General features: G+C 40.7%; 1 protein-coding gene across 1 annotated transcript in view; it reads right to left on the bottom strand.

Moving 5' to 3' along the window:
* The window catches only part of LOC139385579 (dynein, axonemal, heavy chain 7), a 229,091-nt gene that overhangs the window by 68,306 nt on the left and 142,914 nt on the right, over positions 1–17,871 (bottom strand). The window contains exons 50-53 of the mRNA XM_071130761.1: positions 16,172–16,326; positions 14,886–15,076; positions 9,068–9,201; positions 8,341–8,676 (exon numbers count right to left, since the gene is read on the bottom strand). Of these exons, the coding sequence (XP_070986862.1) occupies positions 8,341–8,676; positions 9,068–9,201; positions 14,886–15,076; positions 16,172–16,326 (816 nt within the window). The remainder of the gene's footprint in view (positions 1–8,340; positions 8,677–9,067; positions 9,202–14,885; positions 15,077–16,171; positions 16,327–17,871) is intronic.

Below are 17,871 nucleotides of genomic sequence, written 5' to 3'. Positions count from 1 at the left end.
GTTGCTGTAATAATCATTCTTACTTTGACACAGTCTGCATCTGGGTATTACCTTGATACCTGATAATTAATCATGAACACCTTGACTTGTCCTCCGTTGACTGATATTTTTCATTTATATCCTCCTTTATTCAATTTTTTTCATACTTCTGCACTTTAGAGCAAGTAATTTGGCCTTCATTGTTTTAATATCACAACGTAGCCTCTCTGTAGTGATTTTAGGGAGTCCATGGTAGTTGTCAATATCTTATTTTCCCCTCGTATTTCTTCCATCAATGTATTACTATAATCCATTACTGTTTTTAAGGCCTTAGCCACCCCCAGTAGCCCAGGCAATAGATCCAGCTTTTTTCAACTACTCGCTCATGCTTGTAAGCAATGTTCTATATTCTGGAGACATATTTTTAAAAACATCGCCCTCCAATATTAGATTTTAAATTTTAGAAGGCGGCTTCCCTACCGTTTCACTTGCAGAACTCGACGAAAGGTCTTCTCATGTTCACTTCGATGTATCTGTTTGTTTGTCAAGCATATCAAAATGCTAATCAATAAAGAGTTCCATATTCTCTATATTATCCAGAATGTTTATTTCTCAGTTATCCTGTTGGATCTCTGGGGGCGCTATTTCATTTTTGGATAAAAAACGTTCCCGTTTTAAGCGCGATATTTTGTCACGAAAAGATGCTCGACTATGCATATTCTTGACCGTTTTGGAAAGAAAACACTCTGAAGTTTCAGAATCTGCAAAGATTTTGTCTGTAAGTGCCCCAGAACTCATTCTACAGGCGAAACCAAGATGATGCATCACCCAGGAATTAGCAGAATTTCTGAAGCTCTGTTTTCCATTGTCTCCTTATATGGCTGTGATTGCGCAAGGAATGAGCCTACACTTTCTGTCGTTCGCCCAAGGTCTTAGCAGCATTGTGACGTATTTGTAGGCATATCATTGGAAGATTGACCATAAGAGACTACATTTTCCAAGTGTCCGCCTGGTGTCCTGCGTCGAATTCGGTGCGCAATTGCCAGCTGCTTCCACTTTACCATTTGATTCAGGGGAGAAAGCATGTGTCCAAGAACGATGTATCAATGAAGAGATATGTGAAAAACACCTTGATGATTGATTCTAAACAGCGTTTGCCATGTTTTCAGTCGATATTATGGAGTTAATTTGGAAAAAAGTTCGCGTTTTGAGGACTGAATTTTCGGTTTTTTTTTGGTAGCCAAATGTGATGTATAAAACGGAGCTATTTCTAATACACAAAGAATCTTTTTGGAAAAACTGAGCATCTGCTATCCAACTGAGAGTATCCTCATTGAAAACATCAGAAGTTCTTCAAAGGTAAATGATTTTATTTGAAGGCTTTTATGTTTTTGTTGAAATGTTGCGTGCTGGATGCTAACGCTAATGCTAACGCTAAATCCTTTGTTTGCTAGCTACTGTTACACAAATTATTGTTTTCCTATGGTTGAGAAGCATATTTTGAAAATCTGAGATGACAGTTTTGTTTACAAAAGGCTAAGCTTGCGAGATGGCATATTTATTTCATTTCATTTGCGATTTTCATGAATAGTTAACGTTGCGTTATGGTAATGAGCTTGAGTCTGTATTCCTGATACCGGATCCGGTATGGGGAGTTCCAAGAGGTTAACAGCTAATCCTACATGTTTATGAATAATTCATGGGACAAGCGTGCCTACCACACTGCCACCTGCCATGTCATCAATGCTCCTTCCCCAAGATTTTTCCACTAGGCGATGCTGTTGGTTCATTGATTGTGCAGGGCGGTTTACAGTTAGCCTACAATTATAGTGAAATTGTATTTGATTTTCAATAGCCTAGTAATAGGGAATTGTTTATATTTTCATAGTTAATTGGGTGACATACAGTATTACCTTTAGCTATACTGAATAATATTTTAAATGAAATTGATTGGACATGATTTGGAAAGGCACACACCTGTCTATATAAGGTCCCACAGCTGACAGTGCATATCAGAACAAAAACCAAGCCATGAGGTCGAAGGGACTGTCCATAGAGCCGCAGAGACAGGATTGTGTCGAGGTACAGATGTCTGCAGCAATTAAGGTCCCCAAGAACACCGTGGCCTCCATCATTCTTAAAATGAAGATGTTTGGAACCACCAAGACTCTTCCTCAGGCCTTTATGGTGGAGTGGACAGACAGAAGCCACTCAGTAAAATGCATATTACAAACCACTTGGAGTTTGCCAAAAGGCACCTAAAGACTCTCAGACCATGAGAAACAAGATTCTCTGGTCTGATGAAACCAAGATTGAACTCTTTGGCCTGAATGCCAAGAGTTATGTCTGGAGGAAACCTGGCACCATCTCTACGGTGAAGCATGGTGGTGGCAACATCATGCTGTGGGGATGTTTTCACCAGAGCGATCAGGGCCTCAGACTGGGGTGAAGGTTCACCTTCCAACCTAAGCACACAGCCAAGATAATGCAGGAGTGGCTTCGGGACAAGTCTCTGAATGTCCTTGAGTGGCCCAGCCAGAGCCCGGACTTGAACCTGATCGAACATTTCTGGAGAGACCTGAAAATAGCTGTGCAGCAACGCTCCCCATCCAAGCTGACAGAGCTTGAGAGGATCTGAAGATAAGTTTTTTAAATTTTTAATACACTTGCAAACATTTCAAAAAAAGTTTTTGATTTGTCATTATGGGTATTGTGTGTAGATTGATTAACCAAAAAACGATTTAATACATTTTAGAATAAGGCTATAACATAACAAATTGTGGAAAAAGTCAAGGGGTCGGAATACTTTCCGAAGGCACTGTATGTTTCGTTGCAAAAATGTGTTACTATCGATGTTCCCGAACAGATTTCACTTGGTTTCCAAAAAAAAGCACTGGGTAGCTACAGGAACAGGGTTGTAGAGCCCATGGCACACAGAGTTTGGCCGGAATATCACCTGTCATGCAGCGAGAGCATGCTCCTCAGACAGTGGTTGATGCCTGGAGTTCTTATATGTAAACTCAGCAAAAAAAGAAAAGTCCCTTTTTCAGGACCCTGTCTTTCAAAGATAATTCGTAAAAATACAAATAAATTCACAGATCTTCATTGTAAAGGGTTTAAACACTCTTTCCCATGCTTGTTCAATGAACCATAAACAATTAATGAACATGCACCTGTGGAACGGTCCTTAAGACACTAACAGCTTACAGACGGTAGGCAAGGTCATAGTTATGAAAACTTAGGACATTAAAAGAGGCCTTTCTACTGACTCTGACAAACACAAAAGAAAGATGCTCAGGGTCCCTGCTCAGCTGCGTGTACGTGCCTTAGGCATGCTGCAAGGAGGCATGAGGACTGCAGATGTGGCCAGGGCAATAAATTGCAATGTCACAGTACGTGAGATGCGTAAGATAGCGCTTCAGGGAGACAGGATGGACAGCTGATCGTCCTCGCAGTGGCAGACTACGTGTAACAACACCTGCACAGGATCGGTACATTCGAACATAACACCTGCGGTTTTGTATCACCAGGGGTGATGATCGTCAAAGGAATGAGCGTTACACAGAGGCCTGTACTCTGGAGCAGGAACGATTTGGAGGTGGAGGGTCCGTTATGGTCTGGGGCGGTGTGTCACTGCATCATCGGACTCAGCTTGTTGTCATTGCAGGCAATCTCAACGCTGTGCGTTACAGGGAAGACATCCTACTCCCTCATGTGGTAGCCTTCCTGCAGGCTCATCCTGACATGACCCTCCAGCATGACAATGCCACTAGCCATACTGCTCATTCTATGCATGATTTCCTGCAATACAGGAATGTCAGTGTTTTGCCTTGGCCAGCGAAGAGCCCGGATCTCAATTCCATTGAGCACGTCTGGGACCTGTTGGATCGAAGGGTTGAGGGCTAGGGCCATCCCCCCCCAGAAATGGCCGGTGGAAGAGTGGGGTTACATCTCACAGCAAGAACTGTCAAATCTGGCGCAGTCCATGAGGAGGAGATGCACTGCAGTACTTAATGCAGCTGGTGGCCACACCTGATACTGACTGTTACTTTTGATTTTGACCCCCCCCCCCCCCTTTGTTCAGGGACACATTATTCAATTTCTGTTCGTCACATGTCTGTGGAACTTGTTCAGTTTATGTCTCAGTTGTTGAGTCTTGTCTTGTCCATACAAGACAATATATACAATATAGTTTGCTGAAAATAAACGCAGTTTATGAGGATGTTTCTTTTTTGCTGAGTTTATTTCTCAGCTGGTCATATTAAGCACATGCTCTGCTATAAAAAACGAAGTAGCCTACCCGGCATCATTGAAAAACAGACTGGCGAGAAAGTGCGGAGCATCCATTTGCTATTCGAGTACATGCAGATGACATGTATTTTTTCCCCTGCTCTTGTTCCTGCCCATTGAATAATGGGCCATTGTAAATCAAAACTAATTTGAGATATTATTAAAGACAATATTCACACTCGCTCCAGGAATGGGAAAAAAATCCTTTCTGTTTTATTGAGCCAAGTACAATTATATTCTTCATAATATAAAATAATGGCACGGGACTTCTTAGCATATCTTGACAGCTAAATGAACAAGCCTACAGCCTATGGCATGGCGCATAACCAGATAACATACAGTTGACCAATTCATATTCTGTTCTTCTGAAATGCATTTTCTTCATGCTGTATCATGTTTATTTAGAACTTCCTAAAATAAATATTGGATTTATTATAATGGTGTATATTACATTTATTTATTTGACTTTTTTAAATGTAGAGAGCGGCTTGTATGCAGCTTGTGTTGTCTCTTTGGCTTTGCCGGATTAAGTGATTAAGTGATGACATGCTATTCTATAAAATAATTTCTCTGTAATTAATATTACCTGATAAAGCTAAATCAGGTAAATGTAATTAACTAGAAAGTCAGGGCACCACGAAATAATGTTTATCGAGCTGTTATCACCCGAATAAACTCTTAAAGAACTAGTCATCTTTTACATCAGTAGCAGTCAATATTTAATCATCACTTTATTCAGTCAAATCTGAAGGTTGTAAAATCTTGGTTATCTTCACGAACCCTGGCGAACATGTTGAATCAGCAAATCAACATTTGGTTTAATTATTCATTTACTAAATACCTAAATAATCAGACAATTTCATCTACACAGAATGGACCATACATTGATTACAAATTATGTCAAAGGAAAACGTCCCTAGCGGACGGAACCGATATGATGGCTGGTTACCGTAGGCAGCTATGCTATCGTTAATACAGTATCTTATGCATTCTAAATAACCGCCCATTTGGAAAAGGAAAGTGCAAGGAATATTTACTCTGAGCTATGCTTTAATAGGTTGGTCGTAGATGGAAGGTCGGGTTGCCCAGCAGGGATCTCTTGTCCTCTGAAGAATGTCTCTGGTGGTAAACTTGATACATTGTAGTATCGTTGTGTGTGTTAGACTGGGTACGTCGTCCGTTCTTTTCTAGCCCACGTTTACAGTGCTGCTGCTAACTCAACGAACGGCTAGGAGGTATCACTTCTGGAGTGAATAAGAGTTCAAAGTTCATACCAAGTTGCCATACTTTTAAGCTTGTGCTATATTCTGGCTGGTTTAGTCGAAATTCATCCTTTCGGCATGTCAATAGTCACCTTCACATTAAACACGATGCTAATTTCGTTAGGTCATTATCTGAGCCCTTTTAACGTAGGACCGTTGTCCTCACATCCTCGGAACAGAAAGTAGAATTTTCATCAACGGGTTTATATAGTGGTGAAAGGAGGGAGTGTTTCATAGTTTACAACCAAAGTCTGTTCACTTGGGCGGGGCCCTCTGAGTGATCAGAGTTTTTCTATGACAAACCATTCTTTCATTTAAGAAGCTAAAATTACATTTAATCTTTTCACAAACAGTTTCATATTTAAACATTTAAATTGCACAACAATTCCATGTGAATCTGATAACTAGAATGTGTCGACTTTCCAAGATGCAGTTTATGTCATCCTGTCATTAGTAGTAATGTCTCAGACAACAACTGATCTGAGATCATATTCATTAAGTACCAACACGTATTTTCAACTGGTTGGATTACCAAAATATGGTTCTGTTTCCCACCTTTCGATGTTACCAGACTCTCTATGTTACAAAGGCTTTACAAGGAGAGAGAGCGAAAAGGGGAAAGGTATTTATGGGGGTCATAAACCTCCCCAACAGGCCAACATCATGACACTTGTATGCTTGGAGGCCTAGGATGCTAAATGTATTTATGTTAACATAATCAACTCAAACCAATTAACCAATTATATTTTGAAAGTTTGAATAAGTTGTGACGCTCAACTACTGTATGACTCTAACATGCCACTGAAAAGGTCGAAAGCTGCAATTAATTGTATGATGTCTGAAAATACTGCAGAGTAATTCAAAGCCATTTGCAAACATTGCAAACAGCAATTTGGATAGATAGCAAAAACTACTTTGAACCTCTTTGTTCATCTAAGGCTGTGCTCTTGTTTCAAACACTATACCACCTTTAAAGGGATAGTTTACTCAGAATACACGTTAACATGATTTTACACCTACCATGTTTGTAGTTGATTCAATAAGGCAGTTTCGGGATATTTCGTTTCCTAATAGCAATATTTTGTTACTGTTAGCATTCTCACTAACACAACATTAAACTGTTGTTATGCATGTGTAATAAAACTGTATATACTTTTTGAGCAACATTTTATTAGCATGTTGTTGCATAAAACTTTGGTAATTGCATTTTAATTGCATAGCAATGAGCTGAGCGTTTTTGCAACTACTGTACACAGAAGGAATAGTCACTGTTCCTTATTCCACTGTAATAATGTAATAACTCTGTTATTATGCAATTAAATCAATTTCCTAAGTCCTATATAACAACAACGTTGCTATTGCATTAAGCAAAGTTACTACATATGTATAGGGACTTCATGAGAAGTGTTACCTTATGTCTCACTCATAATGAAAATGTATGTGTTAGTCATTTTGAAGCTACAAAAGTGGTCTACTCTAATGTTGAGGTTATTCACATCCATCATGTATTTAATTCTAGCTAGGCTATATTAATATTCAAGAGCCCTCCAAACCATATGCTTATAATATATTTAGACTGATTCAACTAACTGTATTTTGGTTCTTCATAAAATATTTGGCAGCCATCACATAAATATTTGTTTTGCTTTCAAATAACTTGCATGTATTCAAATACTTTAAAATATTATTTGTTTTTCTGAGACCTGTATTTGAATATCGAAGGAAAACGTTGCCAATAGTTGATTCACTATAGTCAAATACCTCCAGTATTTGAAAAGTTGGTATTTTAAAATAGACTACAAAATACAACTACGTCTGGCAAAGGTTTGCTATGGTTCAACACTTCTGACGGTTCGTTACAATATGTCAATGTAGCCTACTTGTATCGGTCCCTACTAAAAAAAACATATTTGATAGGTTTAACAGTAGCCAATGATATAGCTTGGTCAATGCTTTGTCAATCATTCAAAGTGGCTACAGTACCAAAAACCCATCATTTGGCAAGAGCTAAAACATTGCCCATGCAAATTATGGAGTGCAAACTCTGACAGCAGACATGCAACAAGTACTTTATTAGTTAGGCTACATGCTGCATTGACAGTTATTCTCATTCTTCTACTCATTATGCAGAGAATATATTTAGTGGGTTATGATGGAACCCCCTCCCTCCTACTGTATTTATCTTATGAAGTGCCCATTAAATCTCAGTGATGCCACTGCATTAAATCAAACATACTTGTTGATTAGGGCTGCCAAGACTCTAGGACTGTAGCCTGTTCTGCAGTCTGCTTCGAGCTAGTGTGTTTTGATGTGTCTGTCAATGCATTAGGCGTCCATTTTGGATTCAGTGTTTACACTTAGGTTAAAGGAGCAAGCAGTATTCACAACTTTTAAAGGCTGTCAGACAAACACACTGCCAGGCCGGACAGTAGTGTCAATAAGCTACAGCTATGTAACCAGCAATGTCTTTGTCTGTGACAACAGACAACCAATTATTTACCGTAAGGATAGGAAGGGGTGGGGAGCTCACTCACTTGAATGAGTGGTTTATCTACTTTTTATTTCCTTTTTCACCACTCTTTGGGGCCATATTTATGCAGGGTGTATGAATGCACTGACATTCAAGCTTATTTGTCCTATGCTAGACAATGTTAAAAATGTCAATTGACTTCAATGGAACACTTCCGCTTACTAACTTTCAGCATCCACATGACACGCTAATAATGTGTGGAAATCAAAAACACACTATCTGCAATATTTGTATTCTGCCAAAAATATTTTCATCACAATTTGCTAATTAGCTAGCTACCTCTGGTCCAGGATGTCACTCTTGTCCGAGTTGTCGATGGAAGCGATGAAGAGGTTGATGAACCAGGTGAGCGAGTACTGGTACATGGGCTCGATGTTGGCCAAGTCTGCGATGGAGAAGAAGAGGATGGCAGAGTGCACAGCAATGGGAGTGTAACCCATGCGTGTCTCGTCGATCTTCACCTCCGTCACCTCGGCGATGGCCTGCTTCTCCGAGATCTCGTTGGCCAGAACCTTAGACGAGGAGAGGATCTTGACGGCCGTCTCATCCTCCAGGATGTTGCCCTCTGAAGAGGACAGCACCTCCAGGATCTTGTCCTCGATCTCCTGCAGCTGCCTGGGGGGAGGGGGTGAAAAGGTCATGTGATTAGTACCAGAGTCTACTGTGCTACCTGTTCCTTTGTTTGAACAGACTGAATGATTGGAACTCCCCCATTTGTTGATCATGATTTCCTTTTTTAAATTTATTTATTTATTTATTTATTGGTATTGCTTAAATCAAACGTCTCTGGTGATCATGTGACGTAGCCTATGACATTAACTTTTGGCAACGCAGATTTCTATCAAACAAAAACAAATCTTTACATGTGCTCTCTCTCTAAGACACAGGTTAGTAAGGAACTCCCCTCACCTGGTTGTCTAGGTCTTAATTGAAAGAAAAAAATCAAAACCAACAGACACTAGGCCCTCCATGGAATAAGCTTGACAACCCTGCACTAAGCCATTACCTCTTGTTCTCGGCCCCCTGCAATATGAGGGCCTGTTTCTCCTCCTCCAGGTCAGGCCTCTCCCTGGCCACCACGATGCCCAGCAGCTGGTCCTGCATGCCCTCGGGGGTGATCATAAAGTTCAGCAGGGTCACCTACAGTGCAAACAAACACAATACATCAACCTTCACAAATGACAAACATCCACTATAGAGTTTACAGTAGTGCGTGGGGTGGCAGTTAGCCTAACAGTTAAGAGGCCGCTGGTTCGAAACCCTGAGCCGACAAGGTGAACAACCCTAATTGCTCATGTGGATAAGAGCGTCTGCTAACATGAGAGTGAGAGAGAAAAAAATATCTCCTTTAGGTGTGCTCATTTAATGGTTCGCACTTCACTACTATCCAATCCCACAGTGGTAACTTTTACCTTAAGCTACAGCAATAGCCATTTTCCTCTATCACAAGTGAGAGAAGTGAGCACATCTCAACCCACACACCCAGTCCTTAGGTCCTACTATCCTCGAGGTTAAAAGCCTATATATGGTATCTACTCCCCACTCTAATAAATGAGTGCACTTCTCCAGGCATCTAATTAAATTTATATTAATGCTAAGACCTGCTCAGCTGGACTCTCAAAGCCTGTATAAATCCCGGAGCTGCCATTTTCAAATCATTTTCAAATCTGTGCTCCCTGCAGTTCCTTTGGCCTGGCTTAAAAGGTGTTTATGAAACATTTTAGCAGAGCAAACAACTGTTACAAAACAACTCAACAACCACCCAGTAGCCTATTCACAACCAATAGTAATCTAATTTCACCCCTAAAACTACTTTTTATGTGCATTTGAAGAGACATCACTGGAGGAACTACTGAGTGCGCACTGGCACTGCAAACATTGTGCACATGTAGCTATCCTATGAAATTATTTTATAAAAAAAAATCTGACACAATATCCCAGCACACAAATTAGATGTTACAATGTTTTGGATAAGTAATTTACAGATGTCCATGTCAATAGAGATGAATAGGTGACAAGGTGATTTGCAAAGCCTATTCATCACTGAAATGTGCCGATCAAAACAGCTGTAAAATCATAATAATAACACAGTAATTTTACAGCAAAAAATAAAAAAACTTAGGGATGGATTGATCAGGCGATATTCATTCAATAAAAAAACGTATCTGTCCAACTCAATGCCTATCCACGGGAGTAGCCTACCCATACATCCAAAAGACTACTGACTGGGAACGTACAGTGCATTCGGAAAGTATTCAGACCCCTTGACTTTTTCCACATTTTGTTACCATTACAGTCTTATTCTAAAATGTATTAAACTGTTGTTTTTTTCCCTCATTAATCTACACACAATACCCCATAATGACAAAACAAAAAAACATTTTTTTTTAAACGTGCTAATTTATAGAAAATAAAAAAACAGAAATATCACATTTACCACATATCATAAGTATTCAGACCATTTACTCAGTACTTTGTTGAAGAACCCTTGGCAATGATTACAGCCTCAAGACTTATTGGGTATGACGCTACAAGCTTGGCACACCTGTATTTATGGAGTTTATGCCATTCTTCTCTGCAGATCCTCTCAAGGTCTGTCAGGTGGGATGGGGAGCGTTGCTGCACAGCTATTTTCAGGTCTCTCCAGAGATGTTCGATTGGGTTCAAGTCTGGTTTCTGGCTGGTCCACTCAAGTTCATTCAGAGACTTGTCCCGAAGCCACTCCTGCATTGTTTTGTCTGCGTGGTTAGGGTCATTGTCCTGTTGGAAGGTGAAACTTCTCCCAGTCTGAGGTCCTGAGTGCTCTGGAGCAGGTTTTCATCAAGGATCTCTCTGTACTTGTCTCTGTTCATCTTTGCCTCAATCCTGATTAGTCTCCCATTCTCTGCCGCTGAAAAATATCCCCACAGCATAATGCTGCCACCACCATGCTTCACTGTAGGGATGGTGCCAGGTTTCCTCCAGACTGACGCTTGGCATTCAGGCCAAAGTGTTCAATCATTGTTTCATCAAACCAGAGAATCTTGTACCTTTTACTGAAGAGTGGTTTCCGTCTGGCCACTCTACCATAAACGGCCTGATTGGTGGAGTGCTGCATAGATGGTTGTCCTTCTGGAAAGTTCTCCCAACTCTAGAGCCCTGTCAGAGTGACCATCAGGTTCCTGGTCACCTCCCTGACCAAAGCCCTTCTCCCCCGATTGCTCAGTTTGACTGGGGGGAGCTCTAGGAAGAGTCTTGGTGGTTCCAAACTTCTTAATTTTAGAATAAGGCCGTAATGTAGCAAAATGTGGAAAAAGTCAAGAGGTCTGGATACTTCCCGAATGCTAGCTGCCATGGTCTCATCTTAGAAAACATGCCATGGTCTGTGCCTAGAAAACTCCTTGGACTAGCTAGCCAATTATTCAAGCAATTATTGGAGGGGCAGTACAGCGCACTAACAAGGCAGAGAGAGAGAGCGAGAGAGCGAGAGAGCGAGAGAGAATGTTGCCCTCTGATGAAGGCAGCACCTCCAGGATCTTGTCCTTGATCTCCTGTGCACATTTTCAACCTCTCAAAATGTAAGCTATTTCTAATATAGTTAACAAATCACTCACTTGTCTAGATACTGTAATGAATAGTTAGACATGGAAATCAAATGTGCCATTCTCCTGATTGTTGGACCGGGCACCACTTGTAATAGACTTGAGCGACCTCGTCTCCACATTTCAGCACCACAGCCAATTTTCAACTACTAGGCTACTGTAGCTACTACTAGGCTAGTGTATTGTGGTCGCAGTATTGACAACAGAAATGCTAAGGTCATTTCAATAAATCAATGAAGTAGTTCAAAAAGAGGTAGCCTACCTTTGACTGGCTGTCATGTTCCAGTAGGCCTAAATTAGTTTATGATGATTTTTTTTCAACTGCGATTATTATCCAACCAAGATGGCAGGCCTAATTATTGTGTATTCATTGTTTCATTGTGTGAATTGTTTGCCCTTTGGTTGTTTATTTCTTTAAATCAATTCTCCATTACCTAGGTCACCAGTAGGCCTATACTGTTAATCCCCCGTCAATTGGTTACATTCATTTCTGTTAATGCATGTATTAAAAAGTCTTATGGCTTGGGGGCAGTATTTCGACATCTAGATGAGAAGCATGCCCAAAGTAAACTGCCTGTTACTCAGGCTCAGAAGCTAGGATATGCATATAATTGGTAGATTTGGATAGGAAACACTCAAAAGTTTTCGAAACGGTTAAATTATGTCTGTGAGTATAACAGAACTGATATGGCAGGCAAAAACCTGAGGAAAATCCATCCAGAAAGTGGGATTTTTTTTGATGTGGGTATTTTCAATTGAATGCCTATAGAGTATCTATCGGGTTAGGACCCAGATTGCAGTTCCTATGGCTTCCACTAGATGTCAACAGTCTTTAGACATTTTTTCAGGCTTGTTTTCTGAAAAAGGAAGAAGAATGAGACCTTTCTCTCAGTGGACTGAGGAAGAACGCAGAGCTGGTTTGCACGCATGACCGAATGCACGCCCTTCATTGTTTTTCCTTTCTATTGAATACGCTATTGTCCGGTTTAAATATTGTCGATTATTTAGACAATTGAGAACCTGAGGAATTATGAATTATAAACATAATTTGACATGTTTCGATGAACTATACTTTATTAGGATATATTCTACTGCGTGAATTGACCGACTTGGAGCCAGTGGATTACTGAACAAAACGCGCCAACAAAACAGAGTTTTTGGGATATAAAGAGGGACTTTATCGAACAAAACAAACATTTATTGTGCACCTGGCAACCTTGGTTAGCGCGCACTGAGCCCGGTCCGCCACAGGAGTCGCTGGTGCGCGATGAGACAAGGACATCCCTACCGGCCAAGCCCTCCCTAACCCGGACGAAGCTAGGCCAATTGGGCGTTGCAGTACAGCACCCTTAGCCACTGCGCGACCCGGGAGGCCTATGATTAACCATTTGACAATGATGTTGAGAAACTAAAATGTTATTATTGAAATGAAACTGGCATGCAGATTGGTAGTAATGGTAGAATAATTGAAAGCTTCCCCAACTTGAAACTCACAAGCTGCCTATGGCACGCAAGCGCGTACACAAAGGTGGAGTTCCCGTGAAAAAACGTGCCTGCTTATGGAAAACAAAGGCCCATCAAACGGATCAGTTCTGGCGCCTGAGCTGGGCCTGCTCCGATTGGAGGTATTGTGCTTCAGATATGGCTTGATGGGAAGAATGAGAGCCTATCATGAGAGTGTACTGTAGGCTGTCAGGAAAAAGTGTGCTCGTAAAAAACGAGCTGAATCTATTTAATGGGGGCCTATAAAAAACAGGCGGGTGGCCCTGCAAATAGATGCTTGAAATGCGAACCTTGGTAATGCATTTTTTTCTCCCTAATGCAATTCACTTTATATGTGCATTTTCTGAAAACTGCTTTTTCTGGGGGCCTGCCCGAGGACACACACTCACTTGCTTGTATTGGTGTTGCTTTGTTAAATGGGACAATATTGAGTGATTGGCTGATGTGTTTTGGGGGGTAAATGCATCTTTGCTCAAGTGCTGTGACCCTGAAACTGCAGTGCGTAACTCGCTGTAATCTTCACTCCCTTCCCTCTTTGAGAGAGATATCATACTTTCGCAGCAGCTGTCTGAAACTCTGTCTGAAAAGCACTGCAATTATTAAGTAGAGTGGATCTGGTGCACAGTTTTGTTCTAAGAGCAGTACCATATTTAATGTGTAGAACATCATTTCAAAGTCTGAATGTTACAATTTTCATTTTAAAATAAGAGGCCTATTATAATCATAGACTATGCTTCAATGCTACGACGATGCTCAGCCATTTTGTATGGAGCAGATACAGTTTCTAAAGACTACATGGGGAGGAGAAAGGTATAGCCAGACTCCCCTATAATTCTGCATTGTATCATTTTCACTTCACTTAGCACAGACAGCAAAAGATTGTGCATCTGCATGCCAGTGAGCTCCGGGAAGCGTGAATGAGCAGTAAAGGCTCATTAGAAGAAACTTACACCTGCCTCAGGCACATGTGCTGCTCGGCTATGGATAGAAACACACATACTGTAAAGTCACACATGGGGAAGAACAGAGTCTATGCAGAAGTCTTGTGCTGCAAAAGGTGTCGTCATTCTAAGGAGGTAGAAGTGTTAGCGAGGCCTCGCTTTGAAATGAAGCCTTGCAAGTTCAACCCCTATGAAGCTCGAATGCTAGTTTCCTTCAAACGCAATGGCCTAAATTGGTTATCTTAGCCATGTGTGTACATGCTTTTGTGTAATTGCTCAAATCCAGTACAGTGATCATAAATTATAAACAGAGTTGTCATCTACGGCTGTTACTTATTCACAAAACTGTTGTGTTGTATTTCATTGTATTAAAAAAGGGATGAATTATCCTAATTACAAATATTATCAAATACAGTTGCATTTTACAATGGAGAGCAGAATGATCTGTTTCCTATTTTAAAAAATTGTTGAATGAAAACATATACATTTCAGTTTTGAATGTTTTTTTGGGGTCCTGTGCAGTTGAAAATCAAACAAATACGTGTGAACACCAAACATTTTTTATTATATTAACTTATTTTATAAGAAATACTGAATTGTGCTAGGGTGCCAATACTCTACATTTGACAGCATCTGTAATTAAGAATTATTTTGCAATGCATCCAACTTCAACAATAAAGTTTAACGGAGGCTTGTTACAAATCAGTTTGTGTGTGTGTGAGTGTGCATATGTTCCTCCCTCCTCTCTGTGTGTGTTGCGCGTATGTGTGTGTGTGTGTGCGTTCTATGGTAGTCTAACCTTAACAGAAGTTTCGGGCAGGTAGTGGGGGTTGCGGAGCTTGGTGGTGATGTAGAAACGGAAGTCCGGGGCATACTCGATAGTGGAGTCTCCCAGGCGGATGCAGATGGCACCGCCCTGCTTGAAGGTCTGCTTCAGCAGCAGGGGCTCCAGAATGGCATCCAGCTCCTCACCAATGTTCTCCAGGAGCACTGAGAAACAACAGGGCTTTGTTAAAAAATACTGAGCAGATAAATGAGTGCAAAACTGATTAGAACAAAATATGTAAAAACATACCAATTTTACCCTCTGGGAAGAGTGTTGTGTTTGCAACTTTTAGTTGTAAAACGGTTTATTTCCAGGTTAGACCACACTTGGCAAATTATAGACCACTCTTTAATACATCTGCTTTGAGCTGATACCCCTGAAATAACATAATAAGAATAGGCAACTTTGACCCCCCCTTCCAACATCCTCTGGTTAGCTCTGTGACACTACATTATAGGACCCTCAAGGACCATGGTACTACGCTTCCTAGCAGACAATTACTAGTCATTAGTTATGTCAAACAGAAACTTTTGTTCCTATGTCTTCATCATTCCACTGGGGATGCCTATTTGTTTTCTGCACTTTGCCTTTGGATAGGCTATCTTGGATGTGATTAAGAGACAAAATGCATTTTCTCATAATAATAATAATAATAATGAGTTGAATAGAGAGATATAGAATGGGCATTTACAGTGAAATACATATATGAAAAGCAATATACCGGGGGAGCAAACAGGAGGCAAACATAACACACAGTTCTTTGTCCTATTTGTACCCTTTGAATTGATATGTAGGCTACGTGTGCATATAAATGTAATCTATTTCTATGCAGTAGACTGTGTTTACTCCATCCCAAGGGTCCTGGTGGTGTAGATGTAAATGTATCTAAAACTGTAAGTATCATTAAAACTCTCGCCCTTAAGAATAGAAGAATAGAATAGATTACTCGTTGGTTATTACTGCATTGTCGGAACTAGAAGCACAATCATTTCGCTACACTCGCATTAACATCTGCTAACCATGTGTATGTGACAAATATATTTTATTTTATTTGACATCACATTTCTGTGTTCTCTGATCCTGAATACAGATTCACATCTGTATCTGTTATTGTGGTGAATGGAGACCCCTTCCGGTGACCAGGAGTACTGCACCAACCAGAGGCTAGTAGTTTTAGTCTGGCATCCAAACTCATGTGCTCAGTTTAACCATAGGTCCACTTTACAATATAGTTTGGATTCTAGGCTATGGGAGTTCACCTGGTGTGCCAAACTGGATGCAGTTCTCCAGGGTGCGCACAAAGTCTCCGTCGCTCAGTTTGATGATGTGCAGACAGTTGGCCTTCTCCATGTTCTTTACCCACTTGTTTGCCTGGCCCTGGGGGTCGATCATCAGGGGCCACCTTCGGGCATTGCTGCACACACACACACACACACACACACACACAAACACACCCACACACACAAAGAGAACAGTAAGGCACAATTGATACATGACACACACACGCAGGCACACACACACTCACACTGGAAGGACAGTGTGGCCAGGGCTCAAAATTAAAGGAGTCCCGTCATTCTGGGGACGATAAAAATGATGCCTGGGATGGTTCAAAACAGATGTTGGGACAGATGAGGGACGATAAGCCAGAAAAATATATAACAGTGGTTCGATACTAAAATGTTTAAACACAAAGACAAGGTTGAAACAGATCACAACATTTACAGTTGAAGTCAGAAGTTTACATACACTTAGGTTGAAGTCATTAAAAACACATTTTCCAACCACTCCACAAATTTATTTTTAACAAACTATAACAAAGTATAGTTTGGCAAGTCGGTTAGGACATCTACTTGTGTATGACACAAGTCATATTTCCAACAATTGTTTACAGACAGAATATTTCATATATAATTGACTGTATCACAATTCCAGTGGGTCAGACGTTTACATACACTAAGTTGACTATGCCTTAAACAGCATGGAAAATTCCGGAAATTATGTCATGGTTTTAGAAGCTTCTGATAGGCTAATTGACATCATTTGAGTCAATTGGAGGTGTACCTGTGGATGTATTCAAGGCCTACCTTCAAACTCAGTGGCTCTTTGCTTGACATCATGGGAAATCTAAAGAAATCAGCCAAGACCTCAGAAGAAAAATTGTAAACCTCCACAAGTCTGTTTCATCCTTGGGAGCAGTTTTCAAACGCCTTAAGGTACCACGTTCATCTGTACAAACAATAGTACGCAAGTTTCAACACCATGGGACCACTCAGCCGCCATACCGCTCAGGAAGGAGACCTGTTCTGTCTCCTAGAGATGAACGTACTTTGGTGTGAAAAGTGCAAATCAATCCAAGAACAACAGCAAAAGACCTTGTGAAGATGCTGGAGGAAACAGGTACAGAAGTATCTATATCCACAGTAAATCCTGTCCTATATCGACATAACCTGAATGGCCGCTCAGCAAGGAAGAAGCCACTGCTCCAAAACCGCCATAAAAAAGCTACAGTTTGAAAAGACTACGGTTTGCAACTGCACATGGGGACAAAGATCATACTTTTTGGAGAAATATCCTCTGGTCTGATGAAACAAAAATAGAACTGTTTGGCCATAATGACCATTGTTATGTTTGGAGAAAAAAAGGGGAGGCTTGCAAGCCAAAGAACACCATCCCAACCTTGAAGCACGGGGGTGGCAGCATCATGTTGTGGGGGTGCTTTTTTGCAGGAGAGACTGGTGCACTTCACAAAATCATGAAGAAGGAAAATGATGTGGATATATTGAAGCAATGTTTCAAGACATCAGTCAGGAAGTTAAAGCTTGGTCGCAAATGGGTTTTCCAAATGGACATTGACCCCAAGCATACTTCTAAAGTTGTGACAAAATGGCTTAAGGACAACAAAGTCAAGGTATTGGAGTGGCCATCACAAAGTCCTGACCTAAATCCTATAGACAATGTG

The sequence above is a fragment of the Oncorhynchus clarkii genome, chromosome 3, assembly GCF_045791955.1.
Source record: "Oncorhynchus clarkii lewisi isolate Uvic-CL-2024 chromosome 3, UVic_Ocla_1.0, whole genome shotgun sequence".
NCBI lineage: Eukaryota > Metazoa > Chordata > Actinopteri > Salmoniformes > Salmonidae > Oncorhynchus > Oncorhynchus clarkii.
The sequence above is the reverse complement of the archived record's forward strand: the minus strand, read 5'-3'. Positions and strand labels throughout refer to the sequence as shown.